The following is a 9,834-nucleotide window of genomic DNA, read 5'->3' as shown; positions in this document are numbered from 1 at the left end:
TAATTCTTTCCTGGGTACAGGAGACTTTGGGCTTTTACGCGCAAAGCAAGGACAGCTGAAAAGCGGGTCCAAGCACCAGACGCCCCCATTCCTCCGCAAACCGCACCTGACCTTGAATGGCCCCTAGCCGAGAAATTCCTACCACGCCCCCGCCACTACCAAGCGAGCTAACCTGACCATACCTGCTCCCAGATAGGGAGGGGGAAAGGGAGGAGCAAGGGATGGGAAGAGATGCGAAGGAGAAAAGGGAGGAGGAGGACTGGGTGCTTGCTCCTCGGTCCGCGCACTCCCCGGATCCGGGAAGGTCAGGCGGCGGCGAGGCACTGTGCTCCGAGAGGAAGTAGTGGCATTTGGACGTGACGCCTAGTTAGAGGTCCGTCCACGGCCTCTGTCTTCGGCCCCCTGCCCACCGGCTCTCTATACCTGGTGACGAATTCAACTGAAGTAATGAAGGCAGTATCGTGCTGTCGAGAGAAAGGTGGAGCCCCAACAACAGGAAACTACCTAAATCACAGACCAGTTCTGCTGCTCCCCCAAGGCCCGGCTCCTTATGTAGGGATTCCTCTAGAGAGAGAAAAACAAAATCAGGTCAAACCCTAGACCAAGGCGCCGCCGCTCCAACCTGCCCGGGGCCGCCGCCGCGTCACCGCCACCGCTGCAGTCTTATGACTGCTTAAAATGGGAAAAGGAAAAGAAAAGAGAGAGAAGGGAGGGCGAGAGGGACAGAGGGATAGGGTGGGAGGAGGGAAAGGAAGAAGAGGGAGAAAGAGAGCGAGAACGAGCAAGAGAGAAGAAAGAAAATGTGTGTGTGTGTGTGAGAGAGAGAGAGAGGGAGGGAGGGAGGGAGGGAGGGAGAGGGAGAGGGAGAGAGAGGGAGAGGGAGAGAGAGAGAGATCTGGTGTGTGCGTTTGTTTTTCCCAAACCTTCAAGTAGGGCGAATCGTGGAGAAAAGGGGAGGGCGTTAATGGGTCTACCATAAAGCCCTAAAGGACTGAGCTGAGCATCGGGTTCAAAGTCTGTCCTGGAGGAGCTTTGGCCCAGCGGCTTGGACTAGCCAAGCCTCCCGGGACTGTCCCTCACTTCCTTCTCCCCCTCCTCTTCCTCTTCTCTTCAAACACTCCCCCAGCGCCCTCTCGGTGTCGTCCCTCCCCCCCCCCCCCCACTCCCACCTTAATTTGGCAGGGCAAAAGCCTCCTTGCCTCGCCAGGTTGGAGCAACAAAGTAAACAGAAGGCCTGGAGTGGGAGTGGGGGTGGGAGAAGGTGAAGGGGGAGGGCAATCACAATTGAGAGGAGCTTGTGGGGAGGGCGAGTTGGGCTTGAGGCACCCCTATCTCTAGCCATCCTCCATCTCCCTTGTAGGGCTCACCTTCCCAGCAGCTCCTGGGGCATCCGAGGGTTGTGGGTGGCACCTATGGCCTGCTTCCTGCCTAGGAAGAGACCTCGATTCATTGAGACTGGGTGTCGGCCGCAAAACAAAACAAAACAAAAAAAAAAAATCGATCTCTGATCCATTCTTTCCCCTCCAGAAATACTCTGTGGCTTCCTCTGTCTATGCAGCTCCTCACTCGACTGAAACCACTCGCTCGTCCAAGTCAGCAACAATCCAGATATACTAGCAAGTCATAAAAAAAGGAACAAAAGCCCACAAACCTTAGAGCCGCATTGCTCTACGGCCGAGACAAATTACGACTGTCTAGGTAATATTTAAATGGATGCCTCGAGTAATTGCAGGGAGCCCAGGCACTATTCCTGTTGTAAAAGTTGGGGACGAGATAAAGTGGGTGGTGAAGATAAACAATCACAAAAGAGGTAAAATTAAAAGGCTTCATTCCACAGCTTTTATTCTTCTATATAAGAACATAAACATTGTCCTTTTTTTTTTCACGCACAGCAGCATTACAATATTAATTTATTCTGATTTAAGGTAAGAAGTAAATAGAGCTAGGACTAACATTTATAATAACGATAGAATGCATTTGCTTAAAACAGTATTGGCAATTCTTTAATAATAGACATTTATACAGATTTGTATTTAGACTTCTCTGTGTTTCTGCACCTACAGGTTTGACCCTTTTATGCATGTAACTTCACAGTATAAAGGAAATCCGAACAATGCCTCCCTTTCTCTCTTCTACCCCCTCTGCTAGAGTCCTCTGAAGGGTCCCATGAATTTCAGTGAGCAAAATAAAAGCGAAATTTACTCCCCCCCCCCTCCTCATAAGGCAGGGAGAATTGTGTGTGCTTGTCATGTGCTACCAGTGGTAACATTACTTAGAGACAAAAATCCACTAATTCCACATAATATAATAAGCAAAACTACATTAGGTCACTATCTACAACAGGGAAGATAGCGGGAGTCAGAGGTAAGTGTGAACATTTAATACCAGAGCAGCACAAGACCTTCATGGAGCCAAGAGAGGTCTCCCTTTCCTGCTCAGTTTTTAAAGCTGTGATAGTTTGCAGAGAAAAGAGAGAAGAAAACTCTCTCTCTCCCTCATTCTCCCTCTCTCCATCTTTCCCTCCTCTCTCCCCCAAGACAATGTCATGTCCTTGTTTTCACCCTGCGTGTTCGAGGTGGTGAAGGCCTTCCCTTCGAAAGGAAAGAAACTAGGAACTTGAAGGCAAAGAAACAGTCTCTCTCTCACACACACACCGCCACCCCAGCTTTGACCTGAACGCGGCCAAAATGGAAAGCCTCGACTACTCACCCATCACCTCCCCATAGACACCTTAGCGCTTACAATGTCGCCAGAATCGCCTGGACTCGGAGACTGGCTAGACACGCACTGCCCTCTGAGAGACGACACTTGGCTCATGGAAGGAGTGGGGAACCAGGGAGGCGAGCAAGCTCAGCCCAAGACGTCGCTTGATGTGACAGCCCGTTTTGTTTGTTTGTTTGTTTGGAGGCATGGCTCCCCCTCCCCATTCACCCCTAGAAAACAAGACAAACAAACCAAACACTCCCCACCCAATCCCGCCTTGCAAAGCTGCTATGGATAGATGGAGAATAGAGAAAGGGGTGGGGGAAAAAACAACAGCAACAACTCGTGACTCCGGGTGATACAGGTGCGAATCTCTAGCGCCTAGGAACAAGGGTTACTGGCTCTTTTCACCGTCAAAACGTGGTGTCGTTTGGAGGTTCATCAAGAAAAGTTAAAGTTGGCTGTGAGCTCTCGGATTCTGTTTTCACGGTTCATTTTCTTCAGTTTCATCCGTCGGTTCTGAAACCAGATCTTAACCTGTCTGTCTGTGAGATGGACGCTGCGGCTGATCTCTAGGCGCCGCTCTCGAGTTAGGTACATGTTGAAAAGAAATTCCTTCTCCAGCTCCAAAGTCTGGTGCTTAGTGTAGGGGCATCGCTTCTTCCGGCCGCTCTTTGCAGTGAGCCAGTTAGCTGCGTTCTCACCTTTGGCGTTGCCTGGGGTCGAAGAAGAGAAAGCAGGGAAGAGAAAGAAGGGGAGGGAAAAGTAGAGGAAGGAACAAGAGAAGAGGAAGGCAAGTTACAGCGAGGCCCTCATTAGAGCACAGCACATCGAGGACTGTGGCTGGCAGGAGGCGCCGGCTCTGACTCAGGCTCCCGGGGAGCCCTCGGGCTTCTTTGGCCCAGGACGTTGTTGAAAGGCCTTTCCCGCACATCGTCCCTAATGGACCCCAGACTGTGGAAAGGGAGGGGGGGAGGGCTGAAAGCTAAAGAGAGAAAGGGGTTCAAATCTCCCCTTTGGTCATGCCGAGGAGGGGGGCAACTTCATTAAAAGACATTTTCTAAAGGCCTCCTGCTTCTCTCTTTCCCCTTAAGAACACCCCACACTCCCCCAAATTGCGTTTTAATTGGTTTTCCAAACACCTGTTTTCACACAAAGGGAACTAGCGGGGAGGGCGCAGAGGAGAGCTTGGAAGCGAATGCTGGGCACAGGGAGAAGGGCGGCCGTATATCTTGAACTTAACGCCTTTCTTTGCCTTTCCTTCCCCTTCGCAGACAAGCATTTCCTTTGCCCCCCTGAGCTTGGGGGCAGGGAGTTCCATTATTGCCCAAGGGTCAGCAGAGGAAAGGCTTGGGGGAGGGGACCTTGGCTGCTGCCCCAACCGGTCTCTACTGGACTGAGGATGGGCGTGGGGATGGTGGGAGACGGTTGAATTTGTGCCAAAAGGAAAGAGGAAAAACAATCAATTGGGTGTCATCCCTAACCCCCAGCCAAGAATATAAGAACTTGGGGAATTTCAAGGTAAAAGGGGGGGGGGAAGCCCTACTATGCTATGACTCCAAGCTCTAGGTCTGGGGTAGGCTGGACTGGGCTGGGGGTGTCAGAAGAAATTCCCTGCAACTGCTCCTTGGAAGGAGGATCTCTTAGCGACTGTGACTTTGCAAAAGACATTTGGGATCGTAAACTACAACTTCCCCGTTAATAGGGCTTATTTATTGGCGCCGGCGGCTGATTATTTTGGAAGCTTTACAAACAGCCTTGTTATCTGCGAACCACCTTCTCCTCGCTGGGGGGGGGGGGGGGGGGGGGGGGGGGCAATTGGGCTAGGGATTCTGACAAGGAGGAAGAGGATGGTAAGGAGGAGGTGGTGGAGGGGAGTTGCTCCCTGGCCTGCTGGTCTTGATCACCTCCAACCTAGCTAGCCTGGTGAACGAGCCTGGGGCTAGAGAGCAGAGGCAGGGTGTAGGCAGCGATCTAAGCCGGACATTAATTTTTACTGCGTCCCCACGCCCAAATATTAAAAAAAAAAAAAAATGCTAAACCAAGCTCACAAGGTCAGCTGGAGTGGAGCTGCGTCCCAGACCGAGCCTGCCGGCTGCTGGGTTCCCTCTTCTCTCCTCGGGGTTCCTTGCCGGCTCTCTGCTATTTCGGGGGCTCTCTACCTCCGACTTTCTGGTCTCTCCCTTCTCTCTTTTTCTTCCCCTCCCTCCCTTCCTCTCTGTCCTCTTGTTTCGTTCCTTCTCTCCTCATTCTTTCCTGGTCTTTCTGTAACTGGCTTTCTCTCTCGTTCCTGCTCCCTCTCGGCAGGTTCGTGGCTTAAGCACACTTACCTATGGGGTCTTTCTCCGGAGAGGGCTTGCTGCTCTCCGAGGGAGCGGGGGACAGTTCCTCGGCGGCGGAGGACGACGCTTGTGTGTCTTCCTCCGCAGCCTGGGATCCACAAGCTAAGGCCGTGGGCGGAGGTGACTCGAGGGAGCTCTCCTTCCTGCCTGTCTCAGCCGAGACCGAAGCGAGAGCGGGCGGCGAGTCGAAGCGAACTTGGGGTTGCTGGGGGAACGGGGAGGCGCCCAGCTGAGTCCCCGATGCTGCTGCGGCCACCGCCGCTGCCGCCGCGCTATAGCTCTTCGAGCTGCCGGTGCCATAGGCTTGAGACAAGCGGAAATAGCCCGGGACCGGCACGCCGCCGCCCCCGCCCCCGCCGCCGCCGCTGCTGTTGAGGACGCAGACCTCGGGAGGGCCCCGCTGGGGAAAGGAGGCTAGCTCTGGGGCCGTTGAACTTTTGGGGCATTTGTCGGAATCATAGAGACAATAGGAGTTTTCCTCTTTGATGTTCTGAGCGAAGGAGCAAGAGGTCGCTGGCTGCTGTGGCTGTTGCGGCTGCTGCTGGTGGTGGTGATGATTCTGGGGCTGTTGCTGGTTCTGGGACTGTTGCTGCTGGTTCTGCTGGGGCTGCGGCTGGTGATTCGGGGGCTGCGGACCATCCGGCTGCTCCATTCGGCACGACCTGGGGCCGTCTAGCCAGACCTCCATGCCTGACATGTAAGGGTGAGACGAGGGCACCATGCCCCCCGGAGAGCCTCCACCTTCATTGCGTTTGCTCAGCACCGGGAAAAGCCCGCAGCTTTGCAGACCGTAGGACAGCTCGGACGCCTGTGGCAGGTAGTGAGGGTAATAGCCGCCTCCTCCTCCTCCTCCTCCTCCGCCGCCGCCGCCGCCGCCGCCGCCGCCACCTCCACCTCCTTCCCCTCTGCCCGAGCTGATCAGCGAATCCACCAGAAAAGAGTTCGCGGCCGGGCTCTCGGAGCATGACATTGCTGTGGGATAATTTGGCGAAGGGAGCAGATAGCCCTTTCTGGCTGACATTTCTTGTACAAAACATGCTGAATAGGGTTAGAGATCCCCCCGCACCTCGGCGAGCTACCGCAGCCAATGAAGAGCCAGGGTTTCCCAGCGACCCCTCCCAGTTTGGTTTCGTAGGCGCTGTGCTGCTCTCAGGTCGACCTCTGAATTGAGAATTTATATAAATATGTAATGTATATTGATGGGCCCGGAGACACACTCCCCAACACCTAGGGCTGGGGCTCAGGACTGGGGGCGCGATCTTGACCGGGATTTTGGACTAATCACCAGAGCCCTCAGTCCCCAAGTCATGCACCCCATTTTCATGGCGGGAGGGGGGAACTAAGCTCATCTCTGTAGCGCTCCTGGGCCCTGATATCAGATAGTAAACAAGTGGGGTGTTTATGACGCCTCCGACATAGCGCTATCCGGGAGCCCGAGTCTGCCCTTGGCTTGTTCCAAAAGCCTCTCTCTGGATAACGCATGTACATGAGCTGACTTAAGTAAAACTACATACACACGTCTCTTGCTCCCCCTCTCTTTTTCAAATTTTGATTTGGGGCGGAGGGTGGCGGGAAGGTCAGTGGCCTCCCAGTATCTTTTAGCCCTGCTATTTTTCTCTCTGCCCAGTTTAGGGGGCAAAAGAGATCTTGGCCGGGATCTGGCGTTAAATTCTTGAAGAGTTAGTTGTCCCCAGAGAATAAGGCTAGCCTGGGATCCCAAGTGTCAGTTCTGGTCCAAAGCAGGCTCTCAGCTTCAGCTGAGAACCCAGGCAGCTCGGGCAGGGCTCCGAAGAGGAGTAAGGCGAAGCGCCTCGGGCCAAGGCAACGAGCTGGACGGAGAACTAACGAAGAGGGAACGAAAGAGAAAGGATCCTGGAGGGCCAGCCGCCCAGAGAACGAGCACACCTCTCCCGCACACAAGGGGTTCCGGCTGGCTCCCTGCCCCGCTAGCTCTCCTGCCCTCGTTTTGGTTTCTCTTGTAAGTGAGGTAGGCGCTGCGACTTATCTCCCTGCTCTCGGATCCAACCACAGCGTCTAGGTCTACGCCGCACTCGGTCTGTTTCCTAACCTTAGCGGCTACTCCGCTTCCTCTCTGGCTGTGTTTGCTTCAGTCTGTTGACTGTGGTTGTTATTGTTATTTCAAGAATCTATTTAGCACAGTGTATGCAAACGATCTCTGTGATTTCTAGCCCTTCTAGATCTGACATTCTGGGATTGGGGACTTTTAAAAGGTCTACCTCGAAATCCCACAGAAGGCAGCATTGAGTACCTGGGCCTGGGAACGAAAGCCTGGAAGGAAAGGCCAGGGCCTAGCTTCTTCCCGGCTTTGGCATTGGATAAGCAGACTGGAGACTTCTCTCTTTCCCCGCTTTTTCGGTTTCAAGCAGAGTAGACAGAGGGAGGCTAGGGAGCCGGGACCAGTGCTGTCTTGCTCACGAAGGTAGCACAGTGTGATTCTCTTTCCTAACAAATCTAAGAATTCTTAGATCATTGGGAAGCCTCCTAGAGCCCATCTCCGCGGATAGAAAATCAATTTTCCCAAATAAAACCAAACTCAAATTCTACTTCTTTCTTCCCTCCCCCCCAACAACATTCTTATCCACAGGCTGCTCCTTCCCCACCAGCTCAACACTTCAGAGGGAGCAAAGAGGGTATAAGGGATGTGGGGAAGGGACGAAAGAGAAGCGGGATCGAGAAGAGGGAGGAAACACGGCCGCCCAGGCTCTGAACGCAGTCCTCTTCCCCTGCCTTTAGCCTTGGCTTTCACACAATCTCGGAGGATCTGACAAGAATCAGTGTCACTGCTAGGCCCCCCCTTCCTGCTTCTTGGTTTCCCCCTCCCCTCTATCCTCCTCCATCTCCCCCCTCCCCTCCAAACCGCATCGATCTGTCAGCCATGTGAATATTTTAACATGGGTCTCAGTTGAGGAAATTCCCTTCCAGGTTGTGACAGACTCCAGGACAAGTTATTGGGGAGTGGGCCGGTCAGGCAGCAGGGCAATCGGGATGACTTTCCATAGGAGGGGCCGTCCCTCAGCCTCCTCTCTCTCCTTCCTCATCTTGGAGGGTCCCTCCTTGCCAACTGTAAATGCCAGGGTATGGGAGAGGTTGTCACAACTTTCCCTAGCCCCATAAAAAGTTTATGGAAAGGCGACGTTCTCCGGGTGTAATCAAATGGACCCCAGGAAGTGGCTGTCTTTATAACAGGGATCGAGGACCAGGCCCAGGCATCCGGCGTAGGTTCTGTGTCTTCACTGGCCTCCCTGCTTATCCTCGCTATTTCCTGAGTCTCCCTCTCTTTCCCACCACCCCCAACTCCTTGCTCAGTGTTCCCAGAAAATCCCCCCTCCAGCCCATACCTCCTGCCGGCTCAACCCCCACCCCCACCCCCCACCCCCATTTGCTGGCTGACCTACAAGGCTCCTCATGCGCCGGAGTACTCTCAGTGCAATGAAACTCGAGCCTTCGGCCCACGCTCCAGATCCTTTCTCAGCCCACAGCAGGTATAAAGCTGGGCTCCCTGGGGCAGGTTTCTCCCAGCTCCTCTTGGCTTGCCTGGCCACGGCCAAAGGAAGGCCTGAGCCCCGGCCTCACCCAGGGCCCTTTGCCGACATGCAGAGCGTCTCTGGGAGGGAGGCCCTCAGAGCGGCCAAGGCCAGAGGCGAGAGGGGCCCCCATCAGCCACAGCTCCTAGGCTAGCCAGAGGAGAAGTGGGATAGGGATCTGGCCTGCCGGACCAGGCCCTGTGCTTCTCTCCTCCTGTCTACTCGAGAAGTGCAGAAACCTAAGATCTGGCCCAGTCCCAGACAGAGGCGCCCCCCTCCCGCAGCACCCCTCCTCCCCTTTCCTTCCAGTTCGCCAGTCCCCGTGTTTTATCCGATACACTTCATCTGCCAGGCGGTGGATGCTGCAGCCGGACCCAGGAAAGGGTTCAAGGAGAAGAAAAAGGAGGAGGGCAGGGAGGAAGAAGGCAAAGAAAAAGAACGGGTAGGCCGGGGCCTCTCTGCCTGGAGCAGGGGCTAAGGCAGGAGCTGGGGCTGGGCCACTAAGGGTCAGTTTCCTGGGTCTGGAGAGGGAGATCATGAACCCGCTGCCGCCGCCTGTTAACTGTCTTGCGGCTTTCCTCGATAGTCCACAAGGCCAAGGCAAACGGCAGCCAGGTTCATCCTAGGTGGCCGAGGTAAACCCGCCACACACGTTTCTTGCGGGATTTAGGTGGTGCCCCTACCCGCACTCCCAGGACCTGGTGAGTCGACTCCTTGCCCAGGTGCTACATCCCACGACTCCTTGCCCTCGCCAGATCACTTGCTGACTGCCGCTTGGGCCAGCCTACCCCCGGCCACGCTGGGCGCTGGGAAATGAATGGGAAAATTAAAAAGACCCACGGGGTCAAAGAATTGGATGTGTGGGACCTGTGTGCACCCTGCTCATCTCCAGGGGCAAATAACCCTGGGTCCTCAAGGTTAGGGACAGCGCCTATTCAGCGGCACTGAAGTGGGCAAAGAACATGGGCAGCTAGGAGGGCACAGACCTCCCTCCTCATCCTTGCAGTGCGAGGCTGTTAAATGCATCAACTGAAGGCGCTGAGGTTCCCCTCAGCTCGATAATCTTTGGGTAAACCGAAATTCACTAACTCTCAGAGCAAATCTGCCTTTTTATTTTTTTAATGCTGAGTAGTAAATGCTGAAAATCTGTTTTTTTGAGTGTGGGCTTTTCCTGCTCTTGGGCGAAGCGCCTCCTCAGGAAGAGAGAGAGAGAGAGAGAGAGAGAGAGAGAGAGAGAGAGAGAG

The 9,834-nt window shown here is 54.4% G+C and overlaps 1 protein-coding gene across 1 annotated transcript; it reads right to left on the bottom strand.

Annotated features, from left to right (window-relative positions):
- Positions 1 to 3,144: 3,144 nt before the first annotated feature.
- On the bottom strand, positions 3,145 to 6,066 carry LOC114050578 (homeobox protein Hox-A10-like). The gene is made up of 2 exons (XM_027872373.1): positions 5,034 to 6,066; positions 3,145 to 3,419 (listed from the first exon to the last, which is right to left on the bottom strand). Exons 1-2 carry the CDS (start codon positions 6,064 to 6,066, stop codon positions 3,145 to 3,147), a joined length of 1,308 nt encoding a protein of 435 aa, XP_027728174.1.
- Positions 6,067 to 9,834: the final 3,768 nt, after the last annotated feature.

This window comes from Vombatus ursinus, unplaced genomic scaffold, assembly GCF_900497805.2.
Source record: "Vombatus ursinus unplaced genomic scaffold, bare-nosed wombat genome assembly UNPS02014799.1, whole genome shotgun sequence".
Classification (NCBI taxonomy): domain Eukaryota; kingdom Metazoa; phylum Chordata; class Mammalia; order Diprotodontia; family Vombatidae; genus Vombatus; species Vombatus ursinus.
Note: the sequence above shows the minus strand (reverse complement) of the source record. Positions and strands in the feature narration are given on the sequence as shown.